The following is a 21,660-nucleotide window of genomic DNA, read 5'->3' as shown; positions in this document are numbered from 1 at the left end:
TCGCTATAACAGTCAACTAAAAATGTTGTTCTGACTAAGTCGAGAAACTTAAACAGGAAAAACTGTCGCCTAAACAGCCCGTCTGTTAAAAACATGCATTTAGTTCTAAAAGGAGTGATAACTTTTATTTTATATTCAGAATAAATAATTCATTACCTATAAAAGAAAGGTGGTCCCCATGGAAAGTTAATTTTGGGGACGATGTAGCGTGCTCCAAAAGAACTAAAAGATGGGGGTTTTTTGGTCCGGTAATCTTGCCTCCATTTTACGATATCTATCTCAATGCCCAGGAAAAACTAAACATTTAGCAGGACCTTCCGCCTTTTCAGCTACCAAAGGTACCCCAAGATTCTTAGCCAGCAACTCAAAACTCTGCAAAGTTCTTTCGCAATCTTGTGTAACTTCTGCACCAATAACTAGAAAATAATTAGTGACCTTAGCGTGTCCTGATCTGAATGAAAAACACCACTGGATGAACGAGCTAAATGTTTCCAAAAGATTGCAGGAAATGGCACAACCCATAGGTAACACCTTATCTACAAAAACTGCTCTTCAAAATGGATGCCTAGTAAACCAAAATCTAAAGGATGAACCAGTAAAAACCTGAAAGCTGAATTTATATCGCATTTGGCCAATTCTGCATTAGTGCCCACTTTTCTTATCAGGCCCAGGGCCTATGTCTATTGATGCGAATTGAAACATGGTACCATCCATTGCTACGAAAACGTTAACAGATCAACCTTGTGGCCAAGAAAGGTGTTGGATCATCCTCAATTCCCCCTGTTGTTTTCTTATGAATTACTCCCAATGGGGATACCATGAGGTCAGATAGCGGCCCAGAAGAAAAGGGGGCCACCCATTCTTCCTTCTGAAACTTCTGCCAAATAGCTTCTGTCATTACTATTTGAGGATACTCATTTGCTGACTTCAGATTTTTATAGGGATACTTCATTTTTTAGCCACCTTCTTTTTCCCTTTAGTAAAATTATTTGCATAGCTATCATTCGATAACTGCCCACCAGAGGGCAAAGTTGAACTCTTTTGTATTTTTGGAAATTCACCCTTCCGTGTTCTGGCTCCTTTAAGGCGTTTACACCTCTATACAGGCTGCCTTCAGTTGCGCGTGTGTGCGCCCGACCCCTCCCTCTCCTCACAGTTACCGATACACTTCTCAAGGAGGAGGTAAGAGGTGCCTTTCCAACGGTAAATGAGCCTGTCTCCCCACTCGCCTTAATTTCTGTGCTAGCGGACTTGGGGGAGCTGTATGGTGAAGAGCATGCTATAACAGCTGCGGATACGCTGGCAGACAAAATGCACTTTGGGCGCTCGAAACCAGCCCAGGCCTGCGACAGCACCCCAGGCTGCAGCAAGTCCTCCCTTCCAGCATTGCATAAAGTTTTAATGCCTCCCTCACAGCAGCGGCTGACGCGGTCAGCGAACCGCGTAAATTCAATATTAACAGGGCTCGAAAAATCCCCTCGCCCGCTCGTATTGCGAGCCAGATTCAATTAGGGCAAGCTATTTTTAGGTCCTTCTCGCCCTTTCTGGCGAGTAGGAAAACAAACTGACTTTTGACCTCTGTCTCTGAAAGCAGAGGAAATGTGACAAGGGAGCAAGATTTAAAGGCATCTTTATTGCTCACATACTGAATGAGCAATAAAAATGCCTTTAAATCTTGTTAACTTGTCACATTTGCTCTGCTTCCAGAAACTGAGGTAAATTGAATTTCCGTTAGGTCGAGTACATTTTTTAGGTTACTAGACCTGCAGGTCTAGTAAGAATTAAATAATTTTTCGAGCCCTGCTAAAGCAACACAACGAAATCTTACAGGGACAGACAACAGCTTTTAACATGCGTGCCCTACCTCACCGCCTAACTCCTGCCTCCGTTAACGCCTGCCAATGGACACGCTCTAAATTCTAGATCGTGCGCCGCTAATTACCGTGAACCTGTCCCAGGCCGTACTAAACTGCCCAAAGCTGCCCAGGGGTGGACATTCTGCGAATGCCACCCCCAGGAGCCCTCATTTCCTGGCAGCAGTTAGCATTATAGCATTATGAGCACAGTGTGCTGCTACTCCACAGTCTGGATTAGCTGCGTGTTGATTGGGCGGCTAGTCAGTCATGCTTTTTGACTGCCATGTTTTCATTCCAGTTACAGTCAGAAGGAAAGAAGAGTGAGTAGAAGGTGTTGTGAGGATAATGAGCGCCAGGACGTCCCGGGAATCAGGTCAGGTGCATGCAGATCTGCGAGTTGTTGATGAAAAATGGAAGCCAACAGCTCTGGCATTGGTAGACTAATGCGTGGTATTTTTTTTTTTATTGCAAGCACACCTCACAAAAGCAAAAACTAATAAAAAAAACACAACACATGCCACAGCTTACACATTGAGGTCATATGTTTGCAATAAATATTTGAAATTAAAAAAAGAAACTTCACCTATTGTTTCAATAGATCAGTGCAAGAGCTTCAGAGCAAATAGATATATGAAGATCAGGTATAGAAACTTTTTTTCGTTTTAATTCACACTATGACTTGTATTGGCTCCAATTAAAGATCCTATTGGCTTTGAAGTACTGTAACCTGAAGACCTTGTTCAAACTCACACGGCTGTGTAAATAAATATAAAAAGGATATAGAATGGGAAGGAAAGGCATGGCCAAAGTAAAATGTAAGCAGTCTTGGCAGTGAAATGCACTACATTTGAGGTTGGATGTGCATATGTTATCAGGTAAATATGGAGTCACTCACAGTGAAAGAGGGCCAATATCTAACGTGAGCTGCCCCAGGCTGTGAGCTACAGTGGGCGGAAGCAAAATGTGAGTGACAGCTGAGCAGACCAATGGATGAAGAGTCCTGACCCAAAGCCTCTCTACATATACATTTTTATAAATGCATACACGTATTATAAACGCATTTTTACTATATGATATTTTTGATTACACTGAGGGTTGGAGCCACAAGTGGTAATTTCATCATTAACAGTTTCCCAGCTACACGTTTGTGCCTCTCCCCTCCCCAGGAAACGAAGAACTGTTAAATTATTCTATGGATCAGCAGTGCTAAGGGACAGGAGGTGAAGGAAGATGTTGAGAAAGATACCTTGGGCGCATCGGGGTGAAACAGTATGCAAACTGGAGACCGGGGGGGATGGGGGGGGACCTGGAAGCACCTTCCTCACTGCATAGTCCAAGCGTTAGACCAGATGAGAAACGCCATCTTTCAGAATTACTAAAAGCTACTGCTTGAAAGTTAGCATTTCCCTTCTAACTTCCTAGCAGAAAAAAAAAAAAAAGCCAGTGGGAAGGTGAACCAACATGTTTAGGGCCTTCAGTTTTCATAGGGGAACCAGACACCTCTAGTTGCACAAAGGGATTTTGTGGGCGTCAACTTGCAATGACTTCCAAGTCATGCGGATAGGTGGCATGGAGATTCAGCACTCAGTTCCTATCAAAACTAGTCCAGAAATGTATTAAAACAATCAGAAGCCCAGATTGTCTTTTTCTGTGTGCAATATAGAATATAGGGGTGCGGGGTGATTGGCTGAGCAACCTATATATGCACTCCCTGCACTTTGCACAGTTTCCATAGGTCTGATGTTTGCTGGGCCTGCATCATACGAGAACATATTTATATCCATCACTGTACAATTAGTCTGAAGCTGCACTTGATTGGTAAAACCCAGCAAGGATGAACAAGTCTTAGATGATGTGGCTGAGCGGTTCACGCTGGAATGTGTGCAGGCTAAGAAATTTGCATAGGACTAGTCCCCGTCTGTCAATAGTGGCAGAGTGAGTAAAATGATGGATAGGAATGCAACCCAAACTAATCACGGTGGCTATGATTAATCAAGAAACCACCCATCCCTTTTTTTGTTGTTTCTCAGTGACCATTCTCAATACAGCACTAATAAGTCGCTCAAAAACCCATGCTCGCCATAGCTCAGATGCGCGATAAATCACTGAATCTACCACTTTTGGTTCTTATTCAGCCCACAAGATGATAATGTCCATAGTTATCACCTCTAATTCCTTTGTCTGCCTAACTTGCTGCCCGCTTGCAGTGGACAGATTATGAATCCAATTTATTAGCGTTCACAGGATTCATTCTGCAGTTATGTAGGGGGAAGGAACCCTACAAATCGCCACAGTCCATCGAATGGGCCTTCTGGGCACGTGAGAGGATGGAAGCATTGTACTGCATAGCATGACCAGAATGTTTAAGTCCACCATGAATCGATGGCATGTTCAGGCACGCTGGGCCAACCCACCAATAGAAGATTGGTCTTCAAGGTCCTTTGCTGGCCATTTGTTGAGATCAGTCAAAAGCAGCTGTGGTACCTTCACACAGCAGAGGACTAATCTCCAGCATCCTCAAAAGGTGAACCTGGCACCAGCAGTGAGGTCCATGCACCTACACAAATCAATGCAAAGAACCTTTATGTGCATTTTATTTAATTTATTACTTAGGTTTCTAAAATGACAACTAAAAGCGTAGCATTGAAAACGCACATAAAACAGAGGTGTGTCTTTGTGGCGACCAGAATCCTAGTAACTTTCCTGGTGAAATTGGCCAAATAAGAGTGGAGTATCCAATGTATCCAGGTTTGTAAGCCTCTAAAAAACCAGGAAAGCGGTATTAAAGGACCCAGGTTCACGTATTCAACCCACCCTGGACTACGCCTTCCCCTCAAGCTGGTAACATTTTCAACTAGCCCAGGGCCATATCATTTTTTACACACTCCATCGATTCTCCGGCAACACATATCTTTTCTTCTTATGTTGTAGTTTGTAGATAGAAAGGCAAGAAACATTTCTCAAAACTCACAGCCGACAGGCTTCTACAGATTGTGGATGGGTGGAAGCTTTGTGTAGACATCATCAAGGGAAGAAACAGCTGCGGTCATCGTCTGTCGCGCTTCACGAAAGGAGTGGACTGAACTCCATGCAACGTAGGGTTTTGACCGGATTATATTCATATTACAACCACTCTATGTCATTAAATACAACTATGTTTACGCTTATGGTACTTTCATATGGGAAGTCTATCTTTATGGCTGACAGAACATAATGAGACTCACCTAAACATCTAACTTGAAAACAAATGTGAACAGTAAATATACAATTAGGACGGCAAAGAATATAAAGCGATTACCAACTCAAGTACGATGGAAGCATCAGGCTCCCGCTAAATGCACAGGACAATGACTGAAAGCTTATCAAAATCGTTTATTGCAAAGGTAGAGCACTGTTTGGTCACACAATATGAAAGAATGATAAAAAGGTGGACTAATGGACAACTAACACTGTGCAGCTTTATAAAAGCCAAGGGCAATCCGATCCTCATTTAACAATGGTTTGCGCTACTGACACAATGTTCATAACTGAAAACAAAAACGACCTGTCTTTAACGCAAATATTCCACTACTGCATGAATTATCATAAATGTTCATCCGAAATATTTGGTTACTGTGCATCCCCTGAGGAGCAGGGTCACTCGACATACACCATGTTCTATTTTACTAGTAGGAAATATTCTCATCACTTCAATTGCTGGGTAAGATGAAAGCTCACAATCCTTCCACAGAGGTAGCCTAGGATATGAATTGAAGTTTTGAAGGTGCAATTTCTAAGGGAAAGGAGAACAGATCCCAAAAACAGATTATCTTGAACATTTTGATGCCAGTCTACTGCCGACCGAGCCTTTTTTTGACCTTTAATAACCACAGCATGTTAAGAGATATACTGATTAAACAGGTTGGTTTGGTTTTTCCAGCTTCCAACAGATCTTTCCATCTTCTCCCAACTGCACGGCTCCGCTGGCTACCAGCTCCAATGCGGCAGGGAATGCGCGATGCTCAGCCTTTTTCACTCTTTCAGACAAGGTGTCTTCGGTATCCCCCAACTCCACAGGGACTGCCTCTTGGAAGACTATTGCTCCAGCATCAACTTCTTCCTGAAATTGAAAAAATAAATCAGCTTCTGGAAATAAACTGGAACATGCCAAAGGAACTGTACAGGCAAGTGGCAAGGAACTCAAGTCGTGGCCAAAAACATACTCAATTCTTCTAGAAGACCTCCCTTGTTGTTGTTGGGGCATAGCAGAATCCACAGAATGCCTTATGTATTAAGGGTGATGTTTGGGGGAGTAACAGGTCAGATGCAGACAGGAAATCTTTATTAAAAAAATAATAACAATAGCGACCTAGGCATGGAGCGGTCACTACCATCATGATACGATTCTCAAAACTAGCATTCCTTGCATTAATCCAACACCAGCTGCTATTACAAGAATATATGCTGGTAATAATCCATATCTGCATGGCCACAACTCGGCTGTGCTACAACTAATTTGTATTAAACTTGGGTCTCATGCTCACATCTATGGAATGGATGGAAATCAACTGTAGCACAAAAGTGATTTTGAATCTGAGATGCTCATGTATCTGCATCAATATTCTTAGAGGCTAACTTTAAGGATAGCATAAACTTAGGCAGCTAGATCGTCACTGGTATGCTTGTTTTAAATTCAGGATAGCAACACCATCCTAGTCAGCGGGTGATGAATTGGCAGTGGGGTACCACCAACCAAGGCACCAAAAACCAGGTGCACATTTTGCGGCAACAGATCCTGATAGTAGACGATAAGGAACGAGTGTCGCAGCTCTACTCAGTGAGGCCAAAGGCACATGCATATAAATTGTTTGACAACAATTGATTAACAGGAAAGTTTAGCTCCGTGGGAGATGCAACACTGGAGGGTATGTTGTATTAAGAGGAAGATAAAGTCAAGATTACAGAGCTTAACAACTTGGATGGGTAATATTTATTTAAGAAAATGTTACTTCACTTCATTAACAATATTTCTGGTGGATATAGATCTTTCTGCAGATTTCACATGCTAACAAAATGCTCTCGGCCATCAGAGTCCTGTGGTACAGTGAGCTCAGGACTTGAGAATTCCCGTTGCCCAATCAATCTACTGGTGAGGATTGAATAAGCGGAAACCCATCTGGTGTTGCTTGTGTTCCTATCCGGAGGGGACATGGTCTGCCACATCGGGTTGGAATGCATCTACTGGAGTAGGACAAAGACTGATTTGCATTTGGCTGGTCTCTGTATAGAGTGGCAAGATGGGCAAAAATGCAATTCACTGGGACGCGACCCCAGCAATTGCCAGAGGCGGATGGATACTAATTTAAGCATTTCACTCATCTTTTTGTTTTCCTCATTAAGAAAGTGAACAAGAGATTCAATCCCAGTGAGAAACCAGAAAGACTGGGTGGAAACATTTACAGCAAAAATTCCGAAAACGTGCTACTAAAGGTGATCTAAACAGCAATGGCTGGTTAGGGAAATGAGAAAACCCAAAGGTCAGCCAGGTAGCTCTTGACTACATCCACTAACGACGACTCTTGCTGTGCAATAGGCAGTGCGCAAAATGCTGACCGTCAGAAAGACGTAATTTAGAGTGATCGAAACATGACACACCCCATTGTGCAAACCTGTTCCAGCGACATGAATGAACTGATTTCATAGGTTTTCTAGCGTCACGGTAAAGTCTGCAACTTCATCAGGGAGGCAAAAGGACTCAAGCTGGCACCACTCAATCACCACGGGTGCAGCCACTGCAGGTGGGGATTGGTGTGGTGAATTGGACCATTATCCTGCGAGAGAAGGTCTGCCCGATGTGGGAGAGGAAGAGGCAGGCAATGCGGAGTGCCAAAAGGTCCGTATACCAAATCCTCCTTTCTCAATCTGGGAGGACCAGAATCCGCTGCGGCTGGATCTTGGAATCATCTTCCGAATATCTATGAACCTCTGAGAAGGAAATTGTTTCAGGCAGAGGTCAGAAAAGGTTACATCTGCCGCTGATGAGGTTGACCTTGAAATCCACCAGCCTTGAAAGAAGTAGTACATCTGCTGAGGTGCTGAAACTTTTGCAGTAGTAGTCTCTGCGGGGATTGATGAGCTCTGCGCCAGGTATCTTGCAGTAGTGCTGAGAGTGGGTGTCGTCCTGCTTCTGGAAGTAATACATGCAGTCATGTTATCTGCTCTGCCCTGAATGACTTGAAGGAAGGCCTTGAGAGCAAGGCAAATGGCTAGTAGCTCAAGGTAGTTGATATACTGCCCCTGGTTATTAGGGGCCCACATCCCCTGTATTGTTATACAGTCGAGATGAGGCCCCAGCTGGCAGAGGAGGTTTCCGTGGTAATTGTGACTTGTGGAACGGTGTTTAAGAGACACCAGTGCCTCCACAGATTGTTACTGTTCAACCAATGCAGAAAGCCCTAGCCCCAGAGGTGAGAAAGCATTCTTTCTAGGACACGTCTGTGGATCGACTGGACATCTTCCTCTAAAAGGCCGAGATGTTCTCTGCTAATGGTATTATGCAGCATGGAATGTTGGGAGGGATTGTGGGAATTCTAGGTAGTAACCGTGGTACACTACAGCGAGTACCCAGTGATCTGATTCCTCCCAGCGAGCCAGCCCACAGGTGATGTGTGTTCAGTGGTGTGTGATGGAAGGGGGGGGGGGGGGGGGGAGTGGTTTGAGAGATGCACCAAGTCAATGCTTTGAGGTGGGGGGCACTTTGTCGGAGCCACCCCACCACCTGCCTATGTTGTTTTTGACCCTGTAGGCACCCCTGGTGTACCCTCTGACCGCTTGCTGATGGAAAGGCTTCAGCTGCCTCTGGTATGAATGGGTGGGATCAGGGGAGGTGGGCCTGCTGCCTCTTCGAGGATGGTGCCTCTGAAAGGAGTCTTTGGACAGAGGGGTGTGAAGTACCTAACAGTTTGGCAATATAGGTGTTCCCCTTTATCTTTGCCAGAATATCGACAGTGTTTCTCATCAGTGGGCAGGTTTATGAGATTCTGTTGGACCACCGACTTGAGCGATTTGGAGGCAGGCATGGTGTCTAATGAGGATGCGATGTCTGTCACATAAAGCTTGCAACAGAGGGAGGCATTGGAGATGCTGTAGCGCTTGGAAACTATCTCCTTCCCCCTCTTTCTAAACTCTTCAGGGACACCTTTGACCAACTCCTGCATTTGTTTCCACTGGGCCCTATCATAATAGGAGAGGAATTTCACAGAGTTGGCTAGGCAACCGTGGGTAACAGCCCCTAAAGTCAGTCTCTTGCTAGCTTCATCCACCTTTGTGCTCTCATTAGGCGGATGGGTGTCGCCTGCGGATTTAGTAGAAGCCTACTTGTGGTAGGTGTGCACGACCAGGGAGTCGGGCAAGACGTGGCCCCTGAGGTACACATTCACGGGGGAGGGTAATATACTTCTTCTCCACAATTGATGCTACTAACTTGGCCTTAATGGGCTGCCTAAATATCTCTGGGGAAGTCTGGAGCACACTGTTTAACATGGTCAGACATTGTACTGTCCGCTCAGACATGGACAACTAATCCATGACAAAACAGTCTTCCTCATGGAGGATGTGCATGTCCACCTTATCAAAAGTTGCTGCCTACTGGACAACCCCGTGGTATAACGTGGTTATCATCTGGGGGAGATGCCCTGAAGGGATGATAAAAACGATGTGTAGGGATGCGGCCCAAGCGATTGCCAGGGGCTGAGATTAAGTCAATCCATTACCTTGTTGTTCTTGCATTTGCTGGCCTGAGTGCGCCGGGTATGCCCAGACGTGGGTCCCGGCTCACTGTGCCATTGGAACCAAGCTATACCTGACCGAAGAGCCCTTACTAGGGGCAAGTCCTAAATTGTTTGTGTTCTTTTTCAGGAAGGACCTGGCAAGGCAGTTCGGGCTGAACTGTTCCCATGAGGATCAGGGTTAAGATTGATTGGCATACCGCAGGGTCCAAACTGAGGTGGCATGGTGGGCAAAAAACAATCTATTGGGATGCGGCCCGAGCAATTGAAAATGGCTGACATCAATTCAAGCATTTCATCCATCACATCGTTGTTTTTGCATTTGCTGATGGGATAATGAATAGGGTCTGGGGTGGACTACAAATCGCACAAGTCAAATGACACCATTTGCAGATGTGTGGATCTGACAGACATCTTTTGACAGGGCTTAAACCCTGAAACTTTCAGAGAAAAACTTAGGCTTAGTCGTTGACTAAGTGGAAGAATTTATTTGGTGCACAACCAAGACCTCCAGATTTCATTGATGAGATGCTAAAAAATAAGAATGGATGTTATCACAGCAAGCAGGTTGGTGTTGTGTTATCTAGTGGGTGGAGTCGCATCTGAAACAGCATGATGCCACTTGGTGGGACTGGGGAGTTACTGCTGAGGAAATGTTTCGAGGACCAGTCTGATGCCTAGAAAGATATGCATGTCAGATTTAGCCTCACACCCAGCTCCCTCCTTTCCCTAAGATTTGAAAGGTTCCATAGCAGGAAAAGACTGTGATGGTGGCCTAAACTGAATTTCTGCCATGAAACAAGATTGAATATGCTACTTACCAGTATGCATCTGTTCTTGGCATGTAGGGCTGCTGACATTCATATCTGTGCATAGATCGCCGCCTAGTGTTGGGTCCGGATGTTTGCACGTTGTTGTCCTGGAAGAGTCTTCGAAGTATCCTTGGATAGGTGACTCCTCCCCTGGACTACAGTGCGCATGGGCATCCTCTCCATCCTCAGATTGTTTTTCGCCATTGTGGCAGTGATGGAGTAGATACAGAAAGTGATGACCATGCTTGCAATAATTCTGAGAGCTGCAGCTGCGACAGGCGCCGGGGAGGAGGGAGGGCGATATGAATGTCAGCAGCCCTACATGCCAAGAACAGATGCATACTGGTAAGTAGCATATTCAGTTCGAGGCATGTGGGCTGCTGAATTCATATCTGTGCATAGAATACATAGCAGTGCCCTCTATTGGCGGCGGCTACCCGTGCCAGCTGCAGCGGTCTGAAAAAGTGTTTTGAGAACAGCCTGTCCTACAGCTGCCTGCTGTTTTGACTGCACATCTACGCAATAGTGTTTTGTAAATGTGTGTGTAGTGGACCATGTGGCTGCTCTGCATATATCATGCAGGGGAATATTTCCTAGGAAGGCCATGGAAGCCCCCAACTTGCGTGTTGAGTGGGCTCGTGGTGGAATAGTTAATGTGCGTTTTGCCTTTTGATAACAGATTTGAATACACTTAACTATCCATCTGGCTATCCCTGCTTTGGAGATGGCGTTACCTTTGTGGTGTGGGGCAAAGGCAACGAACAGTTGTTTTGTCTTCCTGAAGGGTTTAGTCCTGTCGATGTAGTACATGAGGGCCCTCCGTACATCTAGTGTATGTAATGCCCTCTCTGCAACAGTTTGTGGGTTTTGGAAGAAAACGGGCAGTTCAATAGTCTGGTTCATGTGGAACTGCGATATTACCTTGGGCATGAATTTGGGGTTGGTACGTAGTACGACCCTGTTGGCGTGAACCTGAATAAATGGCTCTTGAACGGTTAGTGCCGGGAGTTCACTAACTCTTCTTAGGGAAGTGATCGCTACCAGGAAGGCTACTTTCCAGGTAAGGAATTGAATCTCGCATGAGTGTAGAGGTTCAAAGGGTGGACCCATCAGGCGTGTGAGGACCAAGTTGAGGTTCCACATTGGAGCCGGTGGGTGACTAGGTGGAATGACTCGTTTGAGTCCTTCCAAGAATGCTTTGATGGCAGGCACTCTGAAGAGAGAGAGGTGCTGCCTGGTTTGCAGATAGGCTGATATTGCGGTCAAATGGACACGTATAGAGGTGTACGCCAGATTGCATCGGTATAGGTGTAAGAGGTAACATATGATGTTGTGGATGGATGCGTCCAGCGGGTTAATGTCATTATTACCGCAATAAATGACGAATCGTTTCCATTTGGCTGCATAGCAAGCTCTTGTAGTGGGTCTCCTGGCCTCCTTGATGATGTCCATACAGTCAGGTGGCAGATTGAGATAGCCAAACTCTAGGACTTCAGGAGCCAGATCGCCAGGTTCAGCTGTTGCGGATCTGGGTGCTGAACCTCTCCATGGTTCTGCGTCAAATGCGCGGGTTTGATCCGCAGCCTTTGATGCGGTACCACGGAAAGTTCGAGGAAGGTGGTGTACCACGGCTGGCGTGCCCACGTGGGAGCAACTAGGACGAGTGTCAGGGAGTGTTGTCGGAGTTTGTGAGCCACCAGCGGTATCAACGGTGCTGGGGGAAAAGCGTACGCAAATCTGCCGGACCAGTTCATCCATATCGCATTGCCCTGCGACTGCGGGTGTGGGAATCTGGCGGCGAAGCTTTGGCATTTTGCGTTTTCGCTTGTCGCGAATAGGTCTATTTCTGGGTGACCCCACTGCTGGAAGTACGGTTGGAGTACCGATGGGTGTAACTCCCACTCGTGCATCTGGTGGCTGTGTCTGCTGAGCAGATCCGCCATCTGGTTGTCCTTGCCGGGGAGGTGTTCCGCCATGAGGAACATGTTCCTCTGAATGGCCCACTTCCACATGCTCTGAGCCAGATGAGACAACTGTGGAGAGTGTGTCCCTCCCTGCTTCTGTATGTAGTACATTGCGGTCATGTTGTCCGTCCGGATCAACACGACCTTGTTGCACAGATGTACTTTGAAAGCCTTCATGGCCAGGAAGATTGCCATCAGTTCCAGAAGGTTGATGTGCATCTTCTTCTGTTGTGTCGTCCATAGTCCCTGCACTGTGTAGTGGAGTACATGAGCTCCCCATCCCTGGAGAGACGCGTCCGCTGTCAGTACTATTTGTGGAACAGGCTCTTGGAACGGTCGGCCCTTGCAAAGGTTTTGTGGATTCCACCAATGCAGAGAGTTGTATGCCCGACCGCTCACCAACACTAGGTCTTTCAACTGTCCTTGAGCCTGATTCCACTGACGTGCTAGGCACTCCTGAAGTGGGCGCATATGTAATCTCGCGTGCGGGACTATGAAGATGCAGGAGGCCATCATGCCTATCAACTGCATAAACACTCGCGCTGGAAGCGAGTGGTTGGGTCTGAACTTGGAGATCAGCGCTTGTATGCCGTTGATCCTCACTAAATTTGGCTGAGCTGTGGCCGCCAGAGTGTCTATAGTCGCACCTAGGTACTGTTGTACGTGTGCGGGCTGGAGATGAGACTTTGGGTAATTTAGTGAGAATCCCAGACTGTGAAGAAGGTGAATGGTACGGGACACGTGGCTTGCACATTGCTGGGCTGATCTCGCTTGAACGAGCCAGTCGTCTAGGTAGGGGTAGACGTGTATGTGCTGTCTCCGTAAATGTGCCGCCACCGTAGCTAGGCACTTTGTGAAAACCCTGGGCGCTGTTGTCACGCCGAAGGGAAGGACTTTGAACTGATAGTGCTGCCCCTGAACAGTGAACCTGAGGTATTTTTTGTGTGAGGGGTGGATGGGTATGTGAAAATACGCATCCTTGAGGTCCAGTGATGCTAGGAAGTCTCCCTGCTGGAGAAGCGGAAGGACTTGCTGTAGAGTGAGCATGTGAAAGTGCTCCGAAAGAATGTACTGGTTCAGGGGTCTCAGGTCTAATATAGGCCTGAGCGACCCGTCCTTTTTTGGAATTAAGAAGTAGAGGGAGTAAACCCCCGTGCCCCGCTCGTGGACGGGTACGACCTCGATAGCGCCTTTTAGAAGCATATTTTCTACCTCTTGCTGTAAGAGCGTCAAGTGCTCTGAGGACATAGGACGGTTTCTTGGTGGTATTGTGGGTGGAGTGGAAGTTAACTCCAGACAGTAACCGTATTTTATAATATCTTTGACCCACCTGTCCGTGGTGATGGAGTTCCACGTGGACAGGAACCGTTGTAGCCTTCCCCCGACAGGTGTTATGTGGTCGGGAGGAAGGGAGAGGGCGTCACTGCTTGTTCTTGGGGGAGGACCTGGTGTTGCCGTAGCCACGTCCTCTGCCCTTGGTACTGGAGCCACGATAGCCACCTCGGGTGTTCTTATCGTAGGTGGTCTGCGTATTACCCTTGTTATATGTTTGTTGTGACCCCTGTCCTCTGCCTGCTCCCTTGTTTCCGGGGCGACGAAAGGAGCCGCTCCGAAAGGACTGAGTTTGTAGGGCGCCCATGGACTTTGCAGTGTCCGTGTCCTTTTTTATCTTCTCGAGGGTGGCGTCAACCTCAGGCCCGAACAAAAAGTCGGGGTTGACGGGCTGATTAAGTATATTGTTTTGTACCTCAGGCTTGAATCCTGAGATACGTAGCCAGGCGTGACGTCGTAGGATGACGCTAGTGTTGATGGCCCTGGCAGCCGTGTCAGCAGCGTCTAGTGCACATTTGATGGCAGCATTTGTGAGTAGCTGTCCCTCTCTGATAAGGATTTCTGCACCTTCTTTGTAGGGGTCAGGGAGGTGTTGAAGGAGGTGCTCCATTGTGTCATAGTGCGCCCTATCGTAGCGAGCGAGGAGCGCTTGAGTGTTAGCTATGCGCCATATGCTTGCAGCTTGTGCGGCAACTCGCTTGCCGGAGGTCTCCAGCACCTTGGACTCCTTGTCCGGGGGAGGAGCGTCACCCGTTGTCTGCGAGTGTGCCCTCTTGCGGGCATTCGCCACAACGATGGAGTCGAGTGGTAATTGTCCTCTGATGTAAGTAGGATCCCCAGGTGCTGATCTGTATTTCTTATCGATCCTGGGGTTTATCACTCGTGCCCTGGTGGGTTCCCTGAAAATGTCAGTGGCTGGCTTAAGGACCCCCTTCAACATTGGCAGAGTCTTTACATGTCTTTCTGAGGATGCAAAGGTGTCCATTAGAAAGTCATCTTCGATGATATCAGAGTGAAGCTGTACATCATGGTTGTTCGCCGCCCGTTCAATCAGAGCGTTGAACGCCGCAGTATCCTCTGTGGGTGACGTTTTTGCCCCATATAGTTGTGGGTCCTGTGCATCAAGAGGTGCACTGGGGTCTGCAGGGTCGCCCCAAGTTTGGTCAGGGTCCTGCTGGTCATCAGGGTCCGTGTCCACATGGTAGGGGACTTGTTCACCATGTAGTACTCCAATGCATCCGTGTCGGAGCGTGTGGGGGAGGCCCGGTGTGGATCCTGGTAGGGTGAATGAAAGGGTTCATACAGGAGAGGTTCTGTGTCCACAGGCAGCTTCCTCTTTAGCGGGATCCTGAAAGGTTCCAATGGCGGTTCCGAAGTTATCCTTCGGTCGTGGAGAATCATCCTGCCAGTGTCGGCGTCGATGACGCGTGACGGAGACGGCTCGACAGGCGTAACCGCAGTTTTGGTGGCCTGTGTCCTGAGTTGAAACGCCTTCGGGATTGTGGATGGAGGCAAGCCGAAGGTAATGCTGGTCGGCACCGACGAAACCGCTGGATCGATCGAACCCGACTGGTCCTGGAGGGCAGCCTTGGTTTTGCAGCCTGGCATTGGGCCAGGCCGTACTCGGGGCGCCTTAGAGGTCGTGGCCCCCGCCAGGGTCGTCGAGGCGGCTGCAGATATCTTCTGCGCCCGTGGTGCATCGAGCCGAGGTGCGGAGATCACCGTCGACGTCTTCGACACGTGAGGTTTCGGTGTCGTCGAGGGAGTGCTGCGAGGCGTAGCAGGCGGGACGGCCCTCGGTGTCGGTGACGCCGGTAACCGAGCAGGTTTGTCGGCGCCGATGGCCTTCTTCCGTTTGTCGACTCCCATGTCGCCCGTCTCGAGTTCGGCACCGAAGTCCCCCTTGGTGCGGTCGGTGCCGACACGGTGCGCCGGCGTCGAAGGTGTTGAAGGCCTCGATCCGACTAGCGCCACTTTCAGTTTCGGTTTCGTAGGAACCTGAGCAGCTTTCGGTTTCGGTTTCGTGGAAGGGAAACCAGCTGGCTTAAGCGGTAATGGCTGCCGCTGAACGTCCGAGGCCGGGCCCGAGGGCGGGGCCGAAGGACTGCGTGATAGGTCTCGGGTAAGGCCCGAAGGCGATCCCTCGACCGGAGCCATAATCTGTGGCACTGGTGAATTCTCGGTTTGAACAGGTAGGCCTTGTTCATCATCGGAGCTACTCTCTTCGGCCCCTAAGGCCTCCTCGTCGTCTCCTACCTCGGTGTCGTCTTCACCTCTGTGGAAGAGTGACTCGTCGGCCTCGTCCGATCCGGGTTCTTGGTCGGAAACGGGACTGGAGGGTAAGACTTCTACTTCTTCGACGTCGTCCGCGTCGTCGAAGATGTCAGCTGGGGCCGGTGCCGCGTGCTGCGCTTCGAGCCTCGCCGCTCGACGATTCCGCAGAGTCTTCTTTGAACGGAACCGGGCACAGGCCATACATGTCGACTCGTCGTGGTCCGGCGAAAGGCATTTGTTGCACACCGGATGGACGTCGATGTGTGGGTACTTCGCATTACATACCGGACACCTTTTGAATGGCGTCCTCGATTCCATCGTCGAAGTAGTTGATGGACAGGTAAATGCGAACAAAGTCGGTGCTGAAAGTTAGTAAACTAACAGAGAGTATCGAAAACCGATCGATAAACAGTACCGACGCGAACTAAAGGCCTTGTGGCCTCGACAAAATTTTTTCCTAACTTGAGCTAAGATAGCACATCCGAACCCAATGGCGGAAAAAAACAATCTGAGGATGGAGAGGATGCCCATGCGCACTGTAGTCCAGGGGAGGAGTCACCTATCCAAGGATACTTCGAAGACTCTTCCAGGACAACAACGTGCAAACATCCGGACCCAACACTAGGCGGCGATCTATGCACAGATATGAATTCAGCAGCCCACATGCCTCGAACAGTATATCACGTGGATGAGTTTGCCTGTGAAGTGGAGGATGGAAACACCTTGAAAAGCATCAACTTTTTGTGTTCCAAGTGTTTGTTTTCACCAAGGTGTATCTAATCTCCAATGTGGCAGCCAGAGATCGGCATTTCCTCAGATCACTTCTGCGGCAACAGTGACCGGTGAGTACTCTCTGAGGACGATGGAAGAACCGGCTGATGTGGTGTTATTTACGGTGCCGTGGTCATACGTGCCGGAACCGGTCAGCCACGTAAACCGGACCAGCGGCATTAACAGAAAATAGGGCGCTTAGTGCTATGACACAGGAACACCTCTGAAGGAGTAGGCTAGAGGACCCATGGGGCCTGCAGGCGCACCAGATGGTACCATAACTCTGTTGAAAATGGTGAAAATAGCGTTCAGAAACTCGGTTGGATCCATACCTGGAGTTGGGAAAAGAGGATACGTGCTATCACCCTGGGCTGAAGAAATTACACTGTAGTAATTATTGGAGCAGGTGGAGTCAGAGATGGAGTCGCAGGCACTGGAGACACTGGTCTAAAGACGTTGGTCGAGGTGGAGTCAACAAAGTCAGTGTCAGGTGACCTCTCTGTGATCTTTGACGGACTGTGGTTGGGGGATCACCGATGTCGGTGACTTGTCTTTGGAAGAATGATGACAGTATTCATGGTGGCGCCTCTTATGTTTTTTCTTGGAAGGCTTGGACAAGTGAGGAGACTGATCTTCATCTTGGGTGAGATCCCGCGCTCGTGCCACAAACATTTTGGATTCTCTTTCTTTACCACTTCCAAAGTCCAAGTCTGCTCTGGGTCTGTTAAAGGAGAGAGGCAGTGTATCCAAACCAGACACTTGTGGTCCAGCCGGTGCTGGTATCAAGGTTGAATGGGCTGTCTCCCGGTTGGACCGGACAATGGTTTTCACATCATCGGTTGTCGCCTTTGAGTTTGGGAGTTGCAGTGGGCAGGCCTGCTCCAGCAGGGGGTCTCTGGATCTGCCGCCAGACTGACTCTGGGCTCGTAGCAGACAGCCCAGTTGGCATCAGGGCCTGGCCGGCCATTGGTATCCAACAGAGGCACCTCTCTGCACTGTGAGGCCCATAGGCACGCCAGAGGGAGTCTGAGGCTCAAAGATGGAGTGCATCGCAACATAGAAATCCCTATGTTGAGCAGGGTCGCTCTGGCTTCAGGGAAATCAGGAAGGCGTGGTGAGGAACCGGCTCTGCAGGAGGAGTGTGGGACAGGGGCCTAGAAGCATGAGGGGGAAGACGAAGACCGCTTCGGCTTCTTTCTGTGCTTCTTAGACTTACAATGCCAAAGGCTTTGTCTTTGAAGATGACATATCGCAAAACAGACTCCACATCCGGACCCAAGATCTCCCTCGGACTGGAAGCCAGGAATGATGGGGTGTCTTCTTGTGCCGCGCTGCTAGGAACTTTCTCTCCCGGATTGCCCTCTGGTGCATCGACCAATAGTTGGCATAGACCCAGGAGTCGTGGTCTGACCCCAGACACCAAAAACCCATCAGGTGGGGAACAGAAACAGACATCTGTCTGTGATATTCCCTACAAGGTTTGAAACCTGTAGGTTAGTAAGGCAGCATGTTCCTAGCACATTGGGAGCAATAGCTAAACAAAAGTTGACAAAAGGTCGAAAAAGTTGGTTAAAAAGTTACTGTGATAGCTTTTTAGATCTGTGCTGTTTGTGCGGAAAGAAAGGAACTAATCTCAGCGCTCTGGAGTGACGCCTATATTGGCACTGCGAACGTCGCATCCGTCTTGGACAGATGTGCATTGGCACCGCCTACCAGTAATTAAAGGTACTGCTGAAGATTTTCCAGATCCAGGTGGATGCCTGAGGAATTTCTAAGTGGACAAACATGCAGTTAGATGTCAAGCAGAAAGTGCCCACTGCAAGGCTTTACTGGGCTAAAGATAAAACAAACAAAAAAGACTTCTGACGACTTTGCTTGTAAGATTTGTGTCAGGGAGCCAGGCAGCAAGGATGACATTCACCACTTCAAGCAGCAGGTGAAACTTAGTAAGTTGCTGCCGCTTTACACATGTAGGTTTAAACTGCACAGAGGAGGACCCTGACCTGATGCGCAGACGGGTGGTCGTCTAGAAATGGAAGCCTGGTCAGAGAACAGATACACGTGCCTAGAAGGACCAGGTACCACACTCTCCTGGTCCAATCCATAGCCACTTGAATGAACTGGGGCCAGTCGTTCTTGATCTTACTCTGAATCGTGGCAGGAGAGGAAGGGGCAGGAATGTGTTTAGGAGTCCCACTGCAGCCAGAATGCATTTCCTAACGGGTGTTCTTGCTGGAACTCCAATGCACACAACTTTTGGCATTGCACCTTCTTGACAGTGATGAAAAGATCTAGCCATGGTTCTCCCCTGAGCTGGAAGATGCCCTACACCACCTCAGGAAGTAGATACCACTTTTGATCCGCCAGACACCATCTACTCAACTCGTCCACTATGGCTCTGAGGGACCATGCAAGTGTGTTCATAATCATGGAAATGCTCTGGCCCTCCAATAAACTTTACACAGAGCTTCCTGGCACACGACCCAACTCCACCCCGTTTGTTGCAATGTGTGGTAAAATGGTGGCGGTGCAGTCCATGAGAACCTGAACCATTCTCCCCTTTACAAATGAGAGAAGGCCTTCAGAGCCAGCTGAATGGCCCACAACACCAATAAATTAATGTGGAGCCGAGCTTCTGTTGGATACCAAAGTCCTCTGCTTTCCACCTCCCCCGGATGATATCTCGGGCCCAGCAGGGATGCAATAGTCACCACAGTCAGCTCTTGTTCGAGAATGAAGAGGAGCCTGCGCCTGGACTAATTTCGCTTGAGCAGCCACCAATGCAGATTGTGAGCCGCCACCTCCACCATCTGGATGACATCCATCAGATTTCCTCTACACTGTGCCCATTTAAACTTCAGATTCCACAGAAAAGATTTAGTATGCCACCTGGCATAGCTGACAAGGAGGATGCAGGCTAAGAGGCCAAACATCTCAGAGCTGCTCTCCCAGTGATCCAGGACAGAGTGAAACATTGGAATCGTAGCCTGAATGTCATGGACTTGTTGCGGCAGAAGGAAGGCCCTAAACTGCACTGTGTCCCAAATAGCTCCAATGAATGAAAGCCTATGAGAAGGAGTTAGTAGAACTACAGTTTGTTGAAAATTAACTCCAACAATGTAAGGAGGTTCACCGATGTCTGGATACAATCTACAACTTGCTATGGCGAGCCGCCTTAACAGTCAGTTGTCAAGTTAGGAGAAGACTGGTGTGCCTGACCTTCAAAGGTGGACCGCGACCACTGTCATCGCTTTCGTGAACACCCGAGGGGCGTTGGTGAGGCCGAAAAGGAGCACAGAAGTCTGAAAATGCTACTGGCCTAACTTGAACCACAGGTGAAATCTGTGGGATTGCAGGACAGGTATATGAAAATGCAGGTCCTGCAGGCTGAAGAAACACATCCAGTCACTGCGGTCTAGGGCAGACAGGATCTAGGCTGGCTTGAGCCTCAGAATTTTCCTTCCGCATGAAAGCATTCAGAGGTCGAAAGTCCAAAATAAGCCGTAGATCCCCATCCTTTTTTGGCAAAAACAAACTAATAATACTCTCCTCTTTCCAAATCCAGTACCCTTTTGATAGCACCCTTGGATAGCAACGACTGCACATACAGCATAAGGTGATTTTCTGAAATTCTCTTTGGTGTGGGGGGAATATCTTGTAGGACAAAAAGAAAAGGTAGGACAGTCATGCAATAGGATTTGTAAGACACATCTGTCAGACGTGATGGATCGCCACCCAGTCCTCCAGTGGATAGGCTTGCACCACCAAGGCATACTAAAGCGATTTGGTGTCTGCTGCAGCAGGGGAGAGGAATAGGAGGACTGATGCCCCTGCTGGCCTAAGCAATGCCTGTCAGGTCCATGACCACTGCCTTCTATGGACTGGAGTGCTGCTGTATTGGTTGGCAAGATTGCCTTTGCCTATAAGCAAACTCTCTAGAATTGCATTTGAACTTTTTGAGTTTCTGTGGAAACTGCTTGGCAGGGGTTACCAGATCCAGGGAGTCTGCCATGGCTCTACTTTACTTAAAACACCCCAATATAGAAACTGCCTTTCACCAAAAAGGCGTGAGCCATCAAAAGACAAATCCTTGAAAGTGGCTTGTTCATCTCCAGGAAATCCTGTGGATCGCATCCATCCTTATCAGCGAAGCACAACACTGGTGCCAAATGCCCTACCCAGGCAATCAGAAGTATCTCAGCCATTGCACATATATGTGGCTAGGTCGTGTCCATCATGAATTGTGTGAGCCAGGAGGTCCTTGGGCATTCTGAAACTACTGGCAAGGTATCACTGGCCAAGCCCCACAAAGCATACAGGTATCAACCCAGTAGACAGTAGTTGGTAGTATTAACCAACTACAAAGCTAGATTGGCTGAGAAAAGCACATGCTTGGCAAACATCTCAATCTTTTTGGACTTCCTATCCAAAACAGCTGTGGTGAATGAATTGGGGTTCACTTTACTAGTTGAAGCCTGAACCACAAGGATCTCTAGAACAGGATGTGTAGTTGCTTATCTACTGAGTTTCCACTTATAAGCATATGCATAACTACACTCATTTGCAATACATAAGGAATATGCTACTTACCAGTATGCATCTGTTCTTGGCATGTAGAGCTGCAGATCTACACACTTTTGCATAGATCGCCATCTGGTGTTGGGCCCGGATGTTTGCAGTTTGTTTTTCCTCTTGGAAAGTCTTTGGAAGTCACGAGGTCGGTGACTCCTCCTTTGGATCGTATTGCGCATGGGCTTCGGCTCCATCCTCAGATTGTTTTTCGCCAGCAGGGAAAGATGGAGCATAGTAACAACCTTGAAGACACCCATGTGTGTTGTATCTAAATAAGATAGACTGGAACAGATACAGGTAGCCGGGGAGGCGG

The 21,660-nt window shown here is 48.1% G+C and overlaps 1 protein-coding gene across 1 annotated transcript in view; it reads right to left on the bottom strand.

The window, feature by feature from the left end:
• Positions 1–5,208: 5,208 nt before the first annotated feature.
• Positions 5,209–21,660, bottom strand: part of GART (phosphoribosylglycinamide formyltransferase, phosphoribosylglycinamide synthetase, phosphoribosylaminoimidazole synthetase) — a 250,057-nt gene continuing 233,605 nt past the window's right edge. The window contains exon 22 of the mRNA XM_085621375.1: positions 5,209–5,955. Within this exon, the coding sequence (XP_085477501.1) occupies positions 5,749–5,955 (207 nt within the window). The 3' untranslated portion in view covers positions 5,209–5,748. The remainder of the gene's footprint in view (positions 5,956–21,660) is intronic.

This window comes from Triturus cristatus, chromosome 8 (genome assembly GCF_964204655.1).
Source record: "Triturus cristatus chromosome 8, aTriCri1.1, whole genome shotgun sequence".
In the NCBI taxonomy this organism is placed as follows: Eukaryota; Metazoa; Chordata; class Amphibia; order Caudata; family Salamandridae; genus Triturus; species Triturus cristatus.
The sequence above is the reverse complement of the archived record's forward strand: the minus strand, read 5'-3'. Positions and strand labels throughout refer to the sequence as shown.